General features: G+C 38.1%; 1 protein-coding gene across 1 annotated transcript in view; it reads right to left on the reverse strand.

Annotated features, from left to right (window-relative positions):
• Positions 1-21,563, reverse strand: part of MPDZ (multiple PDZ domain crumbs cell polarity complex component) — a 168,394-nt gene that overhangs the window by 5,479 nt on the left and 141,352 nt on the right. Inside the window, exons 33-47 of the mRNA XM_060155075.1 lie at positions 19,363-19,443; positions 16,129-16,221; positions 15,965-16,039; positions 14,655-14,829; positions 12,082-12,227; positions 11,273-11,356; positions 10,890-11,083; positions 9,260-9,407; positions 6,612-6,698; positions 5,610-5,700; positions 4,703-4,746; positions 3,760-3,882; positions 2,421-2,525; positions 1,751-1,863; positions 817-940 (exon numbers count right to left, since the gene is read on the reverse strand). Of these exons, the coding sequence (XP_060011058.1) occupies positions 817-940; positions 1,751-1,863; positions 2,421-2,525; positions 3,760-3,882; positions 4,703-4,746; positions 5,610-5,700; positions 6,612-6,698; positions 9,260-9,407; positions 10,890-11,083; positions 11,273-11,356; positions 12,082-12,227; positions 14,655-14,829; positions 15,965-16,039; positions 16,129-16,221; positions 19,363-19,443 (1,683 nt within the window). The remainder of the gene's footprint in view (positions 1-816; positions 941-1,750; positions 1,864-2,420; positions 2,526-3,759; positions 3,883-4,702; positions 4,747-5,609; positions 5,701-6,611; positions 6,699-9,259; positions 9,408-10,889; positions 11,084-11,272; positions 11,357-12,081; positions 12,228-14,654; positions 14,830-15,964; positions 16,040-16,128; positions 16,222-19,362; positions 19,444-21,563) is intronic.

The following is a 21,563-nucleotide window of genomic DNA, read 5'->3' on the forward strand; positions in this document are numbered from 1 at the left end:
TAACATAATTTTGTTTCCTCCGTGCTGTAAAATTTTGAGAATCTGAATTTTCTCCTGCAGGAAATTTTGTCATTCCTAAAAATTGTCTTAACAAAAAATTAACAATAATTATATGGGTTTAAGTTATTTTAATAGCTTCACCAATGTTGTTAATAACCTTATTTGTATTCTAAATATTCTTACCAAAGAAGAGGATGCTATATGATTATAACTATATACCAACAGTTTTCTTTTCTTTATTGAATCCCTTGAATGCAAACAGCTGATCTGTGGTAGGTGATAGAGCTGCTGGATACTCCTTAATATTTTTAGTAGTTATTTTTCTATTCCATTCAATGAAATGAAACTTGCAAAATAAATGCCCTACTAACTAGTTATTCTCCTTATGTATTTTATGTACTTTTCTGTGCCTGTTTTATATTTCACAACAAAAAATGCAAAGAAAAAAATGTCAGGTCTCTTTAGCATACACATATTTAAAATGTCCGATTTGCAAAAGACGTTCAATTACATACAACTTGTTTCCAAAGGAAAACAATCAGGCCTGACAGTCTAACTAACGTTCATTAATAGTTTTATGTATATTGTCGAGAGTATCCATGGAACTTCAATTTGAGCCTATTTTCCTTTAAACATAACTAAACCTCAAACTGGACAAACATATCTAACGACCTATTCCGGTAGGGATTTCCAAAAGAAAATAATCAACTGTTAATCATTGGGCGTTACCTCAAGCCATAAACTTATAAGCCCGCTGCTGACCACCATTAATGAATGCTTAGGGGGGAAGAGGGTGGTTAAAATTTGCAAGCTTACCTTCGCGAACACTGTTTTAACATAAATGGGTAAATCTCCGTGAGGGCTGCCATATCCTCCTACTATACTGAAGCCCAAGCCATCTGGTCCTCGGTCTAGTGCAATAGACTTACACTGAGGAGGTCTACAGTAAAGGGGAGAAAAAAAAGAGTCTTTAGACTTTAAAAAAATATATACATATATGGCATATATATATGTATCTCCATGAATCTGTAAGTTATGGGTTAGCTGACATCCACCTAAAGCTAGTATAACTCTCTGTGTTACCGACAGTGAGTACATCACGGGTATTTTGGGGATGCTTAAATTGTCAGTGTGTGCTGTGCTATGTATCTGAAATTTACATAATCTAATGAAAGACTACTTAACACCCTATTCTCTTACTCATGTATACTACCCTTAACCTAACATATTCATGGCAAGCTCTCATTGTATAAAGCAGCTCCTTCCTTTTCCAGTTTATTTAAAGTGAGAGGCTAAACTGCCAAAGACTATGATGGAATAAGTCATAAACATCAGTATTCCCAAGCTCAGAGACAAAAATAGATGATAAGAAATATAAAAGCTGCATCAAATTATGTAAAAATTCCAACATGCTCCTCTCTCTATATTCTAATTCTAGTGTACTCAATTTTTGGGTAACTGTGAATTTTTTTTTAATCACAAGTATGATTCATGAAATGATTAGGCAATGTTGGAATTTTTAAAAGGATAGATTGACCCCCAAGACTAAAATGTTCCCTCAAAAAACTCAGAGATGAAAATGTGGGAAGAGTAGTAGCATGCATGCATATCTGCTTGTCTATCTATCTACCTACCATTCCATAATCAAAGAGTTTAGAAACACTTGGTTTTCATATTTTGTACCTCATCTTCCATCATTTCACCTTTACGTGGGTAACAGGGACATACAAACCACAGTATATGAGCTCACCCTAAATCATCGTGAAATATACTGCTTGACGTCAGCCCAGTGAAAGAAAGACTAGAACTGGCAGGCTCTTGCTGATGACCTGTGACCACACTCACATCTCCTCCAGCAACCACCTGTACACAGGAGAAATATAAAGAGAAAAAACACACGCTCATGTGGCTAGGAAGACATCGTAATTTTTCTTCAAAAAGAGCACTGGGAATAAAATGTGTATTTTATCATACACTTAATCATTTCTGTTAACATAAATTCAGGAATTTCATAAGGTCCAGAGGCCTCTTCCAACTGACACTAAGAATACGCTACTAATTCAATTCTACCAAGTTCTTTGATGCTTTTCAAACATGGTTTCACATGCAATTGTTTTCTAAAGATCTTTAGAATGTAAGTCACTCAATCACACCACTTAAAATTTCAGCGATTAATCATTTCCTGCCAAGACCATGAATTTTCCCCCTAAGATATAAAGTATGAAATGATAAATGCATCAGGATAGAATGTGACAGAATGTGTTTCCTATGTACTTTCTTGGAATTCTCAAAGTAATCATTTATGTTCAAGGGAAACAGTAAATACAATAATAGGAGATTTAATCATTTTATAGCTTTAACATTAAATCTCATGTGTCCTCAAGCTACCCATATTAGAAGAGTTGGGATAAAAATCTTACCTGCATTTCAATGGAGCCAGAGGCATTTTTCAGAAAGTTAACTGCCTGGGTGTGAGTCATCCCCTCAGTGGATGTGCCACAGATAGTGACAATCCTATCCCCAACCTGCGAGGGAGAGAAATAGCCATCTGCTACAACAGCCATGGAGAGTGGGATGATTTCCTTCCCTACCTTCCACACCACATATATACTACTAATCAGCAATAGAAATAGAACCAAGGAAACGTCCAATTCCAAGCAGCAGCGACCACAAAGAGAAGCTGCAAGTAATGGCTGAGTTCTATCATCTTTGGTGCAATGGGCAGGGAATCACGCTTGCCTTTTCTTTGTTTCTCCTGGTTAAAACATTACTTCCTATTAAAAGAATACCATATCTGCTATCTTTTGGGAACCAGAATCTCTCTGGATATTATTATTATACACATTAGCTGTGACTCTAAGTCAAGGGTTGGCAAACTACGGCTGACAGGCCAAGACTGGCCCACTGTTTATTTTGGTTAATAAAATCTGGTTGGAGGACAGACATGATTATTTGGCTGCTTTCACAAGGCAGAGTTGAATAGTTGCAACAGGGACACACATGCATGTCCTGCAAAGCCTAAAATATTCATCTCGTCCTTTACAGAAAAGTTTTCTGACCCCTGTGTTACGCTTACAATCTGTTTTTAAGTGCCAGTCATAAATTTACATAGCAAAAGGGAAATAGAACCATTACCGATTTAGACAGTATTTAAATAATGATTATGGTTTGAGACCATTTTTAAAGCATGAGGCCATACAGATTTTACTTTATAGAGATTGAGTTACTTTAACGGAATATTCACATTATTTCAGAACTGGGCAGTTAGCATAAATTCTATCATAGTGCTCTACATATGCAAAATCCCTCAATTTTGAATCAAGCTCTGTATAGTTTCACATTGTAAGTCATGTTTACACTAAACTTTTGCAAAACTGATAAACAAATGCAACATAAATGACAATTTTCAATTTAATAAAGTTAAACCAGCATTTAAACCAAAAAAAACACGTAAAGAAAAAATTTCACTTCATTCTGGCAATACCTTCTGAGAATACCTTCTGTTTTATTTTAACTTCTTCCACAGGGTTTCAAACAAGTAAAAAATATTAAGAAATAACTATAAATCATCCCATTTCATTTACTTGAAAATCTGTATACAACAACAAATTCTCCTCTCAAGCCCTGATGTGGCTGGGTAAGCGGATTTAAAAGTTGACAGACATCTCAAACTGCCTGCAACAGTTGGCCAGAGTCAAAGGGTTTATAAAACCTTTCGACAGATTTGCTAGGGCTACCAGGGCTATCAGTAAAACTTACTCTGAGTTTCTGGGTCTGAGCTGCAACTCCATTCGGGTGCATCATTGCAATAAATATAGGAACATCACCAAGTGGGCTGCCCACTCCTCCAGCAATGCTGATCCCCAATGAGTCAGTGGGTCCCTGCCATTGGACAGACAGAGTATTTTGGTCAAACTGATATTTTTAATTGGATTTTGGTCTCTTTGGCACAATATTCTACAGTTAACTTTGATCTTCTAGATGTGAGGGTGGAAAATGATGCCCAAGAAAATTGTATTACTTTATTTGATACAGGTCCTTAATGTGATTTAGAAAAATAAGCATCTGTTCAGGAGGTAAAAGAAATCAAAACTAAATGAAAATCACGCTACAGGGAATGAGGAAAATCAAGGAAGCTGATGAAGTGAAAAGGAATCAGAGAGACCCGTGTTCAAAGCCAGAAACCCACACTTACAAACGCTGGGATCTGGAACAAGTCCACTGCTTTCAATGAATCCCTAGATCTTCACGGACAAAATGGAGATTACCGTGCCTCTCACAAAGGGCGGCAGTGACTATTAAATGAAATGACGATGGTATGAAGTGTCTACAAGTGTGCGCAGCACTTATATCTGCTTTTATTTTCTCTGTTGTGCATGGCTATCAGAGGAATCTGTTTCAGGAGAATGGGAAATCTCTGTTGAAGGCAATGGCTAATTTATCCTAATATGAGAAGTGAGAGAGACCCGGCATTATTTTGCGTGGGGCTGGGTTGATACCATTTGTGGCAATAAAGAGTACACCAAAAATGATTTTTCAAACAAGGAAATTCAGCAAAGACTGCATTGGGCTATTTCCACTGCATATAATACATATTTTATCAGATGGTACTATAAAATAGTAAGGCAGCTAACAGGAAAATACATATGCAGATGCCCTTGGAGTCAACAGAGTTTATATTGTTTCCTCTCTCCCAAGTTACCTTTTTAATTTCAACTGCTCTTAATCCCTGTATTTCAGATGCCACTGTAAATAGGAAAAAGATAAAATATGGTTATTAGTACATTTTTAATGTTAGTTTAAATTTCAGTTGATGTCTACAGCTAGATGGGACTAAGTGAGGTACCCTAATTTTTTTGCAAAGGGGGTTTCAAAGTTACTAGCACACATGATTAAATCTGTCTTACGGAGGGACTTCCCAGTTGGAAAAATGCACACACCATCCTGTTTCTTCCTTCTTATTTCAAGCATTGCTTACACAACTCCAGAATCCACTTTGAATGAGTTAAGGACAGGATGTGCTTTGGATAGAAAGACATGTGCACAGCTGAGAGAAATAAAGTCATGGAAGCATTAAAAAGAATCCATGGACTTAAGTGCCTAAATTTCTAGAATATTAGTTACATTGCAAACAGAGACTGCCATGTGGTTAGTTTCTTCAATTTGAACAACTTTCAACCAATGCTCCAAGCCAAAAAACCCTCTGCCTCATGATTTCATGTAATTAAAACACAGGAGGATCATATTAATTTTATCAAGCAAATTTCTTGCAATCTTCATGGAGAAAGAAAGCTTCACTTAATGGGATCTTCTGATATACTGGTGTTACATTAAACAGAAAAAGGGAATAAAAATCAAATACAAAAATCTGCTTCGCAAGAAAAAAATTGCAGGATCCTGATTCTAATGTTTAGTATACCTCGTAGGGAAAACATCAAATGGGAAATGCCGCTATAGGCATTGCTTCATGCTCTTCCGAATTTTTGCACCTATACTAGGGTTTGGGATGATTTAGAGGAAAGAGAGCTTCAGAGGTAAAGTAAAACAGGGGAAAAAATCACGGTTGATGGCCAAAATTCAAACCACTTAAAATTTCAATCCAATCTTACATGCATTCTTCTTTGAGCTGCTTTCCAGTGACTCAGATGTACTGGACCCCGCAAGTGGAAAAGTGAACGATGACAGGCTCCCTTCACTTATCTACAAATACATAACAGTTGTTTTAGAAAGTTTGGGAAGTAATAATACCCGCTAAATACAACTTATTTCAGAATTCTTTTAATGGACTTAGAAATACTTGTTAAGCAACAGTGGCATTTGGTAATTTGAAGGGCAATCAATATGGAGAGTTTCCACTGAGTTTTCTCTTTTTTTTTTCTTTTTTAGGAAGAATTTGTCCAATGACATAAATAAATTAAAGGCAAAAGAACGGATGCAATTGATTCCAACCTTCCTAAAACTTTAGTGGATTTTCATAATCTCACCCAAGCTAATCTTCTCTAAATTTAAACGAATGCTGTACATAGATGGGGACTTCAACAACTGCAGAATTAAGGCCAGTCGACAGGAAACGAATGGTAATCATTCAAGGGTGACTAAGAGGTCCTTAAGGACAGGCTGATAAAAATGGGCTTCTGTCATCAGAAGGCAAGACAAGAGAGGGGCTTACCAAGATACTCCAGCTATCTCACACCATATTTTATACGTGGTGGCGAGCTTCTACAGTTCACCTACATGGGATTTTTTCAGTTCAATACTGATTGATAAAGGTTTGTTATAAAAATACTTTAAACACATGTCTTTGTAGACTTTATATGTATATATTAATAGGTTTACTTTTGAGATTATGGAAAAAGAATCATGTCAGAAAAGAAGAATGGTTGGAATTAAGTTCCTTAGAATGACTCACAAACTACTCAAGAGCTCCATCCACCTTGCTTGCCTGTTCACTCCCATCTCTCGTTCTTCCCTATCACAAACTCTGCACCTCAGCCACTCTGCCAAGCTGCCAGGTGTGTAAATGACCCTGGACAGACTCATGGTCAGGGCCGTCTTTGAGTTCCTTTTGGCCTGTGGACTGCATTGCCCTGATGAATTCCACAGCTACCCACCTGGCTGCTTTGAGAAGGTCTCCTCTCCGAATGGAATGGGCCAGCTTTGACTCTTCCGACTTCCAAGGTTACTGTGCCTAGGGAACACTGGGGGGGGGAAGTTGTTCGATGAAATGTTTAAATAAAATACTACAGTCAGCTTTAGAATTACATTTTACTCTTCAAAATTGGGTTTTTGAAAGGCATTTTCCTTTTGGAATTTCCACGGGCAAGGATACCTCCAATCCTTTGTGGAAAAAGGCTTTTCTAAAACATTAAAACTAGTAAAAAAAAAATTATAACAACAAGCAGCAGCAGCAACACCCAGTGTCTGTCTTACTGCCTCATGATTTACATGGAGAGCATGTCTGTCAAGGCAAAGAGACATGGAGAATCAAGCAATTATCTCATGAAATACACTAATTTAGATAGGCCAAAAGAACTAAGTAACTCAGATCTTAAAAAACAAAACAAAAACAATAAAATAACCACTACCACAACAATTCGTTTTGCCCTCAATAGCAGAGGTACTCAGATAATTGGGTAAGCTCCCTACTGCCTCACTGTACCTGAATAGATATATTATAATATACAATACTTAAACAAGCCATATTGCTGTAAACACAAAACGAGAATTGAAGACAATTTCCCTGTGGTCCTTTACGAATAAATCATAGGCATGCAAGAAATGCTATACAGTCTAATGTGAAAGTAGCACAATGAGGTGTTTGAGAACTCAGGCTTTTGGAGTCAGATACACTGGTTTAAATCCAGACTATGTGATTTACTAGCTGTGTGAACTTAGCAGATGTTTACCCTGATAAGTCTTTTTACTCTGCATTTTAAAAACAGAGACCATTATAGGTTGTTGTGATAAAATAATCCATGCACAATTCTTATCAAAGTGTTGAGCACAAAGTAGTATCGTCAATTGTGTTGCTTCCAGTTTTCTATTATTACAAACAACACTGCAATGAACCTTACGTACGTGAAGTTTTTTGTGTATTGAGGATTCTGCAAGATGTTTAAATGAAGAAATAACAAGTCAAAACAACAACAAGCAACAGCTGGAGGTACAAATAGCAAAGCTATATAAATATTTAAGGCTCTCATTATATACTGCCAAACTGGGTTTTTAAATGGTGATTTAACTGGTTCTAAAATTATTTAGGTTATTTTATGGATGTCTCCTTCCCTATCTTTGAGAGGTATCTATCTTCCAGAGTAAACTATCATTGTTAATTTATCTCCTAAAGGAAGCTACTTCTCCTTAAAGAATTCTAATTATTTTTTGAAAATTGATAACTCTAAGAAGAAATGATAGACTTTACGTGTGCTTTATTAATAACTAAATGTATATGTATATACCAGATCCTATGCAAACCACAGAGGTTTATAACAAGATGCTCACTGGAAAATCACTCCATGAAGCTAAGCTTAGCCACTGAAGAGGCTCCCACTAGCATCTGAGATCTCTGACATTTCTCCTGCTGTCAGACACTGTCATGAAGTTATGTGCTCATGTTACTGAACATGTGCCACATGACATGGATACTGATGGCGATCGATTTTTAATCAGCACTGAACTACACTTCAGGTCCTAAAAACACATGTTAGCTAAAGGAAAACAATGAGATAAACACTGCTTTATTTACTTGGAGGAACACAAATCCCCTCTGGAAACTGGAATATTCCCTGATAGGAAATATGTCTAAACTTCCACAAGTTGTATTTTTAAGTGACTATTCTATATTTTACATTTTTAAAACGAGACTGGATCTTTCCAATCAGAAAATGATTCTTCATGGAGAGTTTACTCCATGGAGGAAAGAGATTTCACAATGTAAAATGTACTTAAGACTAGCAATGGTACCTTGGGATGGAGGCATTATAATTACTGAAATAACAACAATAATAACTGTTGAAGGTACTGCCCGGTAAATCTGCATTGCATTGTCTTCATTTCATAAGGATGACCCATCCAACTATGATTTTACATGTCAAACTTTAAATAGTTCAATAGTTTTGAATCAGAATAAGATGTGAACCAAACATTCTCTTCTGTCATGCAAAAAGAATAAAATATTTCTTCCACATTCTTCATCTCTGGGGAAATATAAAGATTTCCAATTTAGCGCCCAGTAAGGGGTTAAGGAAGAGGCTGGGACAGGGCAGTCCAGAAAGCACAACTTCCAGAGGTGCCCTTCTTGCCTCCTATGATCTTCCGCCTTTCTGCTGAGTCCCTTTTCAAAGAACACCCGTGCCAGGGAGGAGATTCTTCCCTTAGGCTAGGGGTCATAAGAATAAATCCAAATATAAATATGGGGGGGCAGGGGAGAACTGAGGTTAAGACTTTTTTTCTCCTTTGTGGACTGAAAATGTGTTTTTCTTTCAAGAAAAGAGCCACACAGTAATCACTTTGTGATAAAAGATTTACTAAGAACACAGATACTCAGTTCATAATTCTTACTACTGCTAAATAAATATATAATAATATAATAAACAGCTGATTGTAAGTTTGTTATTTAGAGATATATTACTGAAATATGGTGTCTAATGTATAAACATCTTATTTGAGAGAACATATTAAATAAATACGTGTTTGAATGTGGCCGCCCCTCCTTCTCTTACACTATTACACATGAGCATTTGTGACACTGGATTTCTACCTTCAGCAGAGCTGCCACGGCTTCCTGGGTGGCGTGACGGACGTCTTCTCCATTCACCATTAGTATCTGGTCTCCCTGCATCAATCTTCCGTCAGCATCTGCAATTCCTCCTTTCACAATGTCGGACACAAATACTCCAGTATCATTTCTGCAAACGTAAAATTTTGAATGTCAACATTATTATTTTTTCCCAGCTGTAATGCAATGCTTATTTAATGAAAGGCTAACATTTTACAACTGGAAATTGTACTTCTATTTTTATGACTTTGAAAGTTTTAAGCAACGCTGGTGCAACTATGAGAATTATTTTTTGTAATAAACAGTATCTTATGTCTTTACAATATTTCATAGATTGAACATATCTTTCATAAGCATATTTATTCAACAGTTCTACACTGTGAGTAGAAGTGGCTATTATACTCATTTTATGAGTCACAGTTACTAAATGGCAAAAACAGGACTTGAGAGTCAGTCACTGGGAGCTAAATCTATTGTTCTTTCTACACCATAACGAAGCCTTGAATGGATATTGACCTGTGCCTATATAAATATGTTGCTATTATCACCAGGGTCATTAACGTTACTGAAAATAAATAACGGATATGTATCTCAAACTAAAACCATTTGTTCCTCAAAATTAAGTACCGTTGCTGTGATGTCTCTTCTTTTAAATCATTACAGGTCTAACTTTCATACAAGATAGGTTTATGCAAAATGAACAAATATTCAACTTACTTCAATCTTCCTTTCATAAAAGTATTATAAATAACTCAAGGACTTCTTGTTGAGATGCAAAGATAACTCTTAGTAGAAACATTTAGTAAAAGTTGAATTGTATTACTTGTTCTTGCTAAGGTCATGACCTCAAACAAGCCCTTTCACCATCTGATACTCTGCTTTCCCATCTTAAGAATAAAAGTGTTGGAACTTACTGGATTATATACTTTTTAATATTAACTATACATACATATTTAAATAAATGAGGTACTTACTTTATGTATATTCACCAACCTACTACCCTGGCCTCTTAATTTACACTTTCTATTCCCTTCTGATGGTGTGCTCTTGTTCACACTGATCCTTCTCCCTAGAATATCCTCGCCCACTTTTGTCAGACCAACTCTCACCTCTCATTTTTGGCTTCATCCCTGGCACCTCTTTATAAAGGGGTTTTCCTAATCTACTTCCCTTAAATAAGGTCATGCAGTCGGTCCCTTTCTCCTGTGCTTCCACGGATCCCCCACAATGCGTTTCTGTCTCTCATCAACAGATTCCTTTGTTGCAAGAATATATTTAATACTCATTTACCAAACTGAGTTTTTGGATCCATGGATCCAGGATCCATGTCTTATTTAACTCTGTTCCCCAGAACCTAATGTATCTCCTGGCACCCAGCAGGTCCTCAAAAGTACCAAATGGCTTTTTGTCTAGTACTTTCAAAATCCCCCAAAATACTGACTAAAAAATTTCAACACCAATGTCTTCTGATGTTCCACTACTGCATGGGCTGAAATAGCTACCTACAGAACACTAGCAGTTGGGAAAGATTCTACTGCTGCTAGTACTCTTCCAAGGAATTTAAATTCAATCATTTCCAAGAGGTCATTGCATTTGCCCTGATCAGTCATACCTTTTACCAACAATACTCAACCCCAAGCCTTTGCCCGGCTTCTTCTGCAGCTCGATGGTGAGGGTGTCATACACATCCTCCTCTTTGTACGGGGCCTCATCTCTGTAGAGCGTCAGGCGCACCCTTTGTGGTGTTTGTCTCAGCACATTTATTGCTTCATCATGTGTGGCCTTTCTCAAGTCAATTCCATTCACCTGTACAGAAATGGGACACAGAGGGTGAGGAACCAGGTGAGTTGAATAAAAGGAAAAAAGATAGGGAGAAGGGAGGGAGGGGGGAGAGGAAGGGAAGGAGGGAGGGAAAAAGAAATAAGCAAAGACCATCCTCCCCAGAGTAGCCTTTTCTTTGTTAGTTGTAAAGTTCAAATGCACAGCATTCTGTACCTCTAAAATCTGATCTCCAGCCCAGAGTCTTCCATCTTTACATGCTGCTCCTTCTTCGTAAACTTCATGGATAATAATGGCACCCTAAGGGCACAAACAAAACACAGCCATGCTTTATACCATTCTCCCTAGGGAGGGTGAGCAGAAATGGAGTCAAAGCACACTTCACTTTTAGAGACAGTGATAAGGGTTATACACTCACTGCATCTGTATGTGAGTCACATATCAAAATTGAAAGAAAAGCATAAAAAGACAAGTTTTGCTAAAAGGCTCAAAGAAGCTTACATTTCTTTCACATGATAGGGAAGTTTAAAGAAAAAAATTATAAAATATATAAATCACCCACACACGCATATATAATAGATATACATCGCCTCATCATCTTTCCTATCCACAAAAGGAATGAATGGATTTTAAAAGCATTTCTGACGTTTAGAAATTTTTATCTATAAATTATCCAAATTTTCAGATTTCTCTCAATATGGGTCTAACCCAAGAGTATCCAGTCAGTAAAAAGAAAATTAAAATATGGCAAGAACTAATAAACTAACAGAAATATTTTGAATCTAAAGGTCACAGTCACAAGTATAAAGAAATATTATTAAGTTGGTGTTGGCTTACTCAAAATAAAAATCCCAGTAGGCAGCTGAGTATCTGCCCTATAAATTAAAATAACAGTGAATGATACATTTTTCTAAGCCTCTGTATTTCCTTTCATAAAACTGATGGAAATCTCCCTGACAATGATCTCTCAGGGCTCACTGAAGAGGCTGCCTGTGTATGTGGAGCATCTCTGGCTGTGTCCTCACCAGCAGTGTGTCAGACCCCCCAACGATGCTCAGGCCCAGCCCTGTCCGCCCTTTGGAAATCTCAATTGTTGTTTCACAGCCTGGGATGATGGGGCAGGTTGCAGGATCAGAAGCAAAGATTGCTGGTGTTGATGACCTGCTTGTACCTAAAAATAAGTTAAAAGTGAAATGAAATACAAACAAAAATTGATTAGAAGGCATATACATCAAACTTACCACACTGGGTGCCTTTGGGGGATGGAGCAGAAACATGGGCCCAAGTTGGGGACAAAGAAGACTATATAATTCCACCTTACTCTTTTAGTTATATTTAAAACTATCCAACAAATGATTAAATCGTCATTGTTAATTTAGGGTGGTGGGTACAAAATTACCTGTTATTTTATGCAGTATTCTGTATTTTTTTAAATTACTGGAGGTAATGGGTAAAAGGAATGAGAACAGAGAGTTGAACTGAACCTCTAGTTCCACTTTGATATTCTACGTTTCATGGGACCCAAACAAACTTCTTATGAAATTATGATTTGTAAAACTCAGAACTGAGATATGTGGTGGAGACCTAACTCACATTCAGGGAAGATGACAAAACAAAGGACATCAGTAACTCTGGTCATGGTGCCTGCCATTCAGGGCTTTTTAGATTTTTGATTTGGTTTCCCTTTTCATCTTATCTTAGAGCATCTCTACTTATGTAATCAAATCTGAGCATACAAGCAGCTGGATTTAATATCTGAGTTTATAAGACATCAAGTGAGACCCACTTGCAGTTTCTTTCCTTGTGTCTCGATGTTTTATGAACTCGGATATTAAATGCTGGTGCATAAATGCTCAGAATTAAATAAATAAGATTAGATTATGAAAAAATAAGGAGAATATAATTTTACACTTTGTTTTATGAGAGTCTTCACATCATATGTTTTGTGATATACCAAAAAGCATAGAGCAAATGTCATATTTTGGGAAAGCTGGGATACTTGATAGATTAGCTTTAGAAAAAGTGTTCTCTTTCTAGGAATCAGAGGCAGACTATTTTCTTGCTCCTGAATGGTAAGAACAGGTGTAACATATTTTCTTTTATGTTATGTTTCCATTTAGCATTTTATATTTTTATAGACAATGCTATTTAGGGATTACTTAAAAATGAAAAATGAAAAAAATTCCATATATTTTGTTAACATTTTAGTGAATTAGTATTTCTAAATAAAGGATTGCTTTCATCAGATATTTATTACTTTAAGACTTTTTAGACAACAAGGTCCAACTGTATAGCACAGGGAACTACATTCAATGTACTGGGACAAACCATAATGGAAACGAATATAAAAAAGAATATATATGTATATGTGTGTGTGTGTGTGTGTGTGTGTGTGTGTATTTATATATATTTTATATATATATATATAGCTGAGTCAGCAGAAATTAACACAATATTGTAAATCAACTATACTTCAATAAAAAAAAGACTTTTCAACCAACTATATTACAAATGTTTTAAACTGCTGTTTCCTTAAAAACCTGTTCAAAAGAACTGAATGTTTCAGTCTGGAGGCCAAAAGAGATTTTTTTCCCCCAGTTGCAGAAAAAAAGCAATGTTTTTTTTGTTTTTTGTTTTTTTTTCTTTTTCGCGACACGTGGGCCTCTCACTGTTGTGGTCGCTCCCGTTGCGGAGCACAGGCTCCGGACGCGCAGGCTCAGTGGCCATGGCTCACGGGCCTAGCCGCTCCGCGGCATGTGGGATCCTCCCAGACCGGGGCACGAACCCGTGTCCCCTGCATCGGCAGGCGGACTCTCAACCACTGCGCCACCAGGGAAGCCCCAAAAGCAATGTTTTTAAGTACTTTTATTTTCAATGCTGCAAAGCTTGAAATTTATTCTTTTATTAAACGCCAGTGTAATTTTTCTCAAAAAAGTAACTCAAAGGAATAATTTGCCTCAATATACTAGACTGGCATTTTAATGATACACAAAAGTTCATTCCGTGCTCTACATACAACTGTTTCATCTACTTTGACAGTATCTACTATTTACACTCAAAGGATACAACTCATATCAACTACATATATGTGCATTTTTAAGAGTCTGATGTAGTGCCAGGCAATGTTGACTTCACACCAGTGAAGTGGTATCACTGTATCCATTTTAAAATGAGAATACTGAGGCTTTGGGAAGTTAAATTACTTGTTCAGTAGTATAAAAAAAGGAATGTACAAAATGGTGTATCTAATGTATTAGTAAGATACCTGGAATCACAGATATCCTTAGCAAAAGATCCTTGGAGAGCAAAGAGTACCACTCCCTTGTCTTAGAGATGAGCAAGCTGAGGCTCAGAGTGGCTGCATGGCTTTCCCAAGGCTCTATGGATGGTTAATGTACAGCAGGCAGATCCCCTGCCTCACAGTCCAGTGCTCTTGCTTCAGGAGCCCTTCGCTTTGTACCACCCTTTCACCAACAGGCTCCCTGACTACGGCCTCTCAAGCAGTGGGCTACATACAGGCAGGTGGCTCCCACATAGGGACCCGATACTGAGTCTGAATGCGTCATACGCGCAGGACTAGCAGGAGACCAGCCCTTACTTCGGATGGGCTCTGGTTCCGGGGAGCCAGACGGCGGGACCATCAGAGACTGGGGGCTGCTCTTTTTTTCTCCAATGGCTGTACCAGCTGCTGAAGCAACAGCCTGGGAATCTGGATTCTCAGCACGAACGGTCAGTTTCACTGTTGTCCTCGCTGTCTTCAAAAGGCTAATAAACTGGCAGGGTGTTGGTTTAGAGGGGAAATAAAATTTACAGGCAAATTAGTAGACTTATACTTCCACTATTATAGCTGGAAACTAGAACCATCTATGGTTGAGAGAAGAGTCAGAGGCAAATTCTTTCCCTGTCAGGACTTGAGTGGTCAAGCAAGAATGGTTGCAGTTCCTTTCTAGTTTCTCCAATTCCCTGATACTGATTAAGGCCACAGTTAATTTCTGCTATAAGTCTAGTTCTGACCATATTCTTCATTATATAAGTAACGGGCTTTCAACTTTTTACATTTCTAATTAATACTGCCCAGTTCTCTGGATTCTTACAACCTTTGAAGACATATGGGGTGCTTTACCCACTTCTGATTCTACAGAGAATGTGAAGCAGTTTACACAAACATTTTTAATAATATGGAAACACTTAGGTTAAAAGCAAGATAAGGAACACTGTGCAGCAGAAGAATAAAGCCAAATGGCAAGTTAGAACATACACATGTGAGTTAAAGGATCAAACCCATACAATTATTAAAACTGAATTTAAAAATGGTTTAAGCATCCTGCTGGCCAATGTAGAAATGGAACATTGACACTCCAAATCTCAAGAAAAATAGGGTTTTTTTCCTAGCACTTATGAAAGGCCTCAAATGAGACTCCTGGTAAGTACGGTATTAACATCACTTTTGAGGAGGAAGAAACTCAGGCACAAATAACTGTTTAACCCCAATAAAAGTTATAGATTTAATGGTTGAGTTTTAAAACCTGTTTATAAAGCAATATACATAGTGGATATTTTATAGGAGCAAACATCCATTAAAAAATATTCCTTTAGTTTTAACACTAAGTTGACCTTTGTTTAGAAGTTCCAAGTTTTCCTAAGGAAAAACTGAAATGATATTTATCAAAAATGCTGACTGAATCCTGAATTTATCAGGTAACAAAAAATACCTTAACATCATCTTAATTGGAAAACAGAAAGTAGAAATTAAATAAGTTCCAAAGAATCTCTTTTCTTCCTTGCAGATATCTGTCTAAAATAGCTACACAGCTCTGATTCCCTATGACTGACCCCCCCTCCCCACACACGTTTAGCCATGTTCAAGGATGAGTTTATGGTATCATCTGCTTTCTTTTGGAAAAGTACCTTTTCAACAGGATAGCCAACAACAACTTCATCATCTACAGCCAAAATCTGATCTCCAACTTTGAGCCGTCCATCCTAGATGGAAATATGAAAGATTTTGAGTGAATTTACAGAAAGAATTCCCTCCCCACCACTTTCTGAGAGTGAGAAGAGGGAAGGCTCACCCTGGCTGCTGCCCCGTGCTCTGTTAGACTCTTTATGATGACCCCGCTGAGTGTATCTTCTTCACTGATGGCAATGCCCAAACCCCCCTGATCCTAGAGAAGCAAAAACAGAAACACTCAGAAAACATGAAACAGGTTAAATTTATCCAAATGGAAAGGTATGTGACCGAAACTTCTGAACACTGTCTTCTTACCCAAGGGCTAGAAAAGAAAACTGTTCTAAAATCCACTATTACAGGGCTTCCCTGGTGGCGCAGTGATTGAGAGTCCGCCTGCCGGTGCAGGGGACACGGATTTGTGCCCCGGTCCAGGAGGATCCCACATGCCGCGGAGCGGCTGGGCCCGTGAGCCATGGCCGCTGAGCCTGCGCGTCCGGAGCCTGTGCTCCACAGTGGGAGAGGCCACAGCAGTGAGAGGCCCGCGTACCACAAAAAAATAAAAAATAAAAAAATCCACTATTAGAAATCTCTTCTTAAGCAAACTTTCAATTATTTTAATGGGATTAAATTCTCCTCCATCAAATAAATAGTCAAATGTTTTCACTCCTCCCATATGTCCACTATCTCTAGTATCTTTAGCATATATATCCAGTAACACATCTCTAGTAACTCTAACAAAATATCTAGAGAACTAAAACATATTCAACAATTTAATGACTGTACAACGTCTGAGAATTTAGCTCTGTGTAACTGGCTAACCAAGTGATTCAACACCAAAATATCCTCCTTCTTCCTCTTTCTGGCCTACAGCTTAGAGATAACCGCTAACACTGGCCCCTTCATCCCTTTCTGCTGTCCTTCCTCCTTTAGCAGACAGACTGCCATGACTGCTCACGCGCTGTCCTTTCTGGGGCTGAATACCCAGACTGGTTACTTCAAATACTCGTGTTCTGATGTGGTGCAGAGTGAAAATTCTCTTAACTCTGAACCCAAAGACCTGCACTGAAAACCTGCCAAAGCTAGAAGAGCTACACCTACTTTTGTCTATATTTCCCACACTTTTTTTTTAATGAAAACCAAGTGTTCCATAACATTGGGTTTTACCTTTTCTTAACATTTACGTGAACAAAATTACCATAGGGTTTTACACATTTCATTCTGGTTAGAGCTAGCAACCTTTCTCGTTAGAGTTTGCACCTAGGGAGATGGAAAGCAAAGAGAGAAAAGGGAATCTTGCCATGGTTTCTCTGAAATGTATACATGAGAGCAAAGGTTGCCACCAGATATTTAAGATCACGACAGTGAGATAAGCCTTCACCATCATTTTAAAGATTATCAACACTGTGGCTTTGCAATGATGATTAATGCTTGACGACTTTCCGACTGTCACTGTGCATCCTCTCTGCCACTGCTCTTTTCACGTGTATACAGAGAAAATCACACGCTTTCAGGGGAAGCAGAGCTCAGCCGTAATTTCCTTTCTGGCTAGCTCTAGAAATTTGGATACGTTACCTAACCTATCTCTTAACCTCAATTTTCTTATCTCCAAAAAAAGGGAAAATAATTCTTGCCAACTACAAGTTTGCTGTGAGGATCATGTGTAGTAGGAAAAGGCTTAAAAGCCTGATACACTATGCAAAAGTGTTGCTATCACACACACATTCCTTCTACTTATAACTCTACAGGATATAATCAAGTTGACTTCAGATAAAGTGCCTAAACTTGCCAGCATTTTGAAACCCCGAGCTCTGATCTAGTGGTCAAAGAATCAGGCACACTGAATAGGAAGGTCAACGTGCTATGAGACTGACAAGTCTCAATGCTGATGCCAAATGTAAAAAACTGAGCTACCCTCTATTTGGGACACTCCACACCAATGCTCTTTCCTACTACCACAAATAAATATTCGTTTGAATAAGTAATACTCTATATCTACCATGACTGTATGTACTCAATTCTGAGATTTGATTCTATTATTGTCTATTCACTTAACTGTAGTCAGGAAAGTACTTTACTAAGTACAGACGGCATTTGCTGGTTGTTTACCTAACATCCGTTCTCGTCGTACTCCTTTATACAAACTCAGAGACTTCCACTAGAATATCCAGTCCCCTCTCCCACTGCTGCCTCAAACAACTCTCTCTTAAATGGCAATAGAATGAGGGATTCTTGAATGGAAGTGTATGGACTTCTTGATAGAAAAAGCTTTAATAACTTCTTTTCCCTCTATCCACAACACAAACTGCCCACGATGACTTTTCTTAAACGTATATGATAAGACCAGAGTAATCCATTTTTGTAGTTATTTTTTAAAAAGAAATCAAACCAAGAAGAGTCACAGTATTTTTTTCCACTAAATGCTTAACAAAATCTGATCACATGCCAGGCTTTATGCCCACCACTTTATAAACAACTCACTTAATCTTTATAATTACAGTATTATCAGAGGTAATACTATCATCTCCAATTGATAGGTAAGAAAATGGAGGCAAAGCAAGACCACACAATGTGTGAAGTCTGGACCTGATGAAACAAAGATTCAATTCAGACAGACTGCCTCGGGACGCCCTGGAGCTGGGGAGTGGCAGAGCAAGCACCCCTTTCTGCTGCAGCATTTCATGTTCAATCCCTCTATCCCACCACACTACCTCCTCCCTTCCTCTCCTCTTCCCTGAGCAGGTCACTACTCTTTCTGCTTCTACTCTGCTCATCCACTGCCCACCTGCATTCCAGCATAAGCCTGCAGCACTTGAAAACATTTACAGGTGCTGTTCAACATCTGTTCAACAAACCACTTCTTTAAAGTGGTCACCTGAACCTAAGGCTCAGATCTTTGCAAAAGCAAATACCTCAGGGATGCCTATCGGTGAGACTTCTAGTTATCTGAGCTTTCGGTTTCACGAAGGACAAAGACAATAACTTCCGTTTCTTTATTCTTTTTATTTCCTCCATAGCAGGTCCTTGGTAAATAAATCAAAGGAGGGATCACTAAATGTCATACCTTGGGATAATCATAAAGGCAGGAAAAGCTGGGTCCCTGCCCAAGTATCAATTAGCACAGTGGTTCTCAAACTTTAGTGCACACTGGCATCACAGAGAAGGTTTATTATTAAAACACAAGATGCGGGGGCACCCCCCAAAGCTACTCATTCAGGAGGTCAGGGTGGGCCCACACACCTGTAGTTCTAACAAGCTCTCAGGTGATGCTGATGCAGCCCACTTTTGAGAACCAGTGAATTTAAACACCAGTGTCAAGGAGGTCACATCATTTCACTCCAATTCAAAGCAGATTTACCTTGGGAAGCTCCAGATGTTGCACGTTTGGAAATGAACTGAGGTCCACAGCTGCATCGGAAGTAGTAACACTCGGTTCAGCCTGACAGAGGGAAAGAAATGACAAAATAGGCAACTGAGTGTTATGTAGTTTTGTTTGTTTAAATACAGGGACTACTTAAACAAAATTATTTCATATGCTGTAATTCCTTATTACTATTTTATTATTTCATGACATTTATGAACATTATATTCTCTTTAAAATACGAATGAGGTGTGATTAGACAGCAATTATTTTGGAGCACAAAGACACAAGGTGCTCCTCAAGACTGCCTGGGTTTACTCCACAGTGCTATCTAACAAGAACCCAGCTCCAAACGGTGCAAGCACTGAAACACAGAACACCAGCAGAGGCACCATTCACTATGCTTTACTGTGCTGGTCATCAAGTGTATTTTAGGAGCTATTAAATATTTTACCTGAAAATTACTAAAATCCATTTTCTTAAGGGACATATTTGGTACAACTCATAGGAAAATAAATTTTTCTCCCTTATAATCTTGAAAAACCACTTGACTCAGTTCACCATTATGATCAGTGAGGTAGTTCACCAGCATGAGACAATGATTTCTGCATTTTATGTACAGAAAAACTCAATGTATAGATATTAATTTAGGGAAGAGCGTTTCCATTTCTATGCCTTTTCCCACTGATAGTTATCATGGTTCCTCTAATTTTAAGCTTTTCTCTCTCTCCTGTCTCCTTTTACTCATCATTCTAAGCATGTATCCAATGCATGTCCAAATCAAAACAAAACTCCCACCAAAAACTCAATTTTTTGTCACCCTCTAGCCATTGCCTCATCTTTCCTAATTTCTTATCCATCATTTGCTTTCTCAAAATCACTAATACTCTCCTAATTGGGAAATCCAAAGAACTCTATTCACCTTCTCACTTGAGCTCCCTGCAGTATTCAAGGCTGTGGAATATACCCTTTCTCAACGGGGCTCTCCTCAGCTGCTGTGCAACATGCCCGCCTGGTTCTTCTTCATCTCTGACCTCTCTTTGTCAGCCTTCCTCCTTACTGTTGACATTACACATTTCTGACCTGGGCCCTCTTCTTCTCTAAATATTCGCCATAGGCCAGAGCCTCAGCTCCCATGGCTCCCAAGTCGGCATCTATGGGGATTCATCTCTAAACTCTACACCAGACGTCTCCATGGACACTCCTACCAGGCTTTCCAACAGGCGCTTCATTCCTAAGTTGCCTCAGAGAGAATGTTCTCTACTTTTTTTTTTTTTTTAACAAATATCTGCTTCTCTTTTTTATTTTAATGAAAGTTAGCCATCTATCGAGTCACTAAGTTAGATATCTGGAAGCCTCATACCTCTTGTCTGTATCATTCACCAGTTTATTCTCAGCCCAAAACACAGAACCTATTACAAGGCAGATACTCACAAATATTTGTCGGATAAACAGATTATCAACCAGTCATTTTTCCTCACTGAGTATATTTAGTTAGGGATGAAGTAATGCCAATTTGGGTCCTAAATATCTGACATAACCACTTCTTCTCTCTCTCTTTTTTTTTCTGCATTTGTTCAGGCCCTCATTATCTATCCCCTGAACTACTCCAATAATGTTCCTACTCCCTTTAACTTAACTTCTCTGCCCTGCAACCTGTGATTTTTCTCTGCACCATTTCCAGAGAAGTTTTTAAAAATATAATTTTCATTCTTTGAATTTGCAAAGACATGGCCTCAAAGACAAAGTCTGCACCATGATCCCCATGATCCGACCCTACCCATTCCCTGCCTCCCACCATTAGTAACACTCTGCAGTTATCAATTCTCTTCACTTGCCAGAGCCTCCAGGCCAGTCCTCAATCCACGTGCTCTGCCTGCAATGTTTATGGCCCCCAAGTCATCTACTTCCAATATACACTTCATGTGTAACCTCCCCTATGAAGTCTTACTCTCGCTTTCCCTCCAGAGGTAAAACTGTCAACTCCTTTTCTACCTTCATTATTCCCTTTGCAGACTCTACTAGTAGCCTTCATGTAAGCGGTGTGCTTATTTACATGAGTGTTTCTTATACTAGGGTATAAACATCTTGGGTGCCACAGCTATGTCTTACTTATCTTTTATATCCCTGCAAGAGTTCTATAATTGTTAGCTGAATTAATAAGTGGTGTATCAAGCAAATCTTCCCAGAAAAACAAG

The sequence above is a fragment of the Lagenorhynchus albirostris genome, chromosome 7 (assembly GCF_949774975.1).
Source record: "Lagenorhynchus albirostris chromosome 7, mLagAlb1.1, whole genome shotgun sequence".
Taxonomy (NCBI): domain Eukaryota; kingdom Metazoa; phylum Chordata; class Mammalia; order Artiodactyla; family Delphinidae; genus Lagenorhynchus; species Lagenorhynchus albirostris.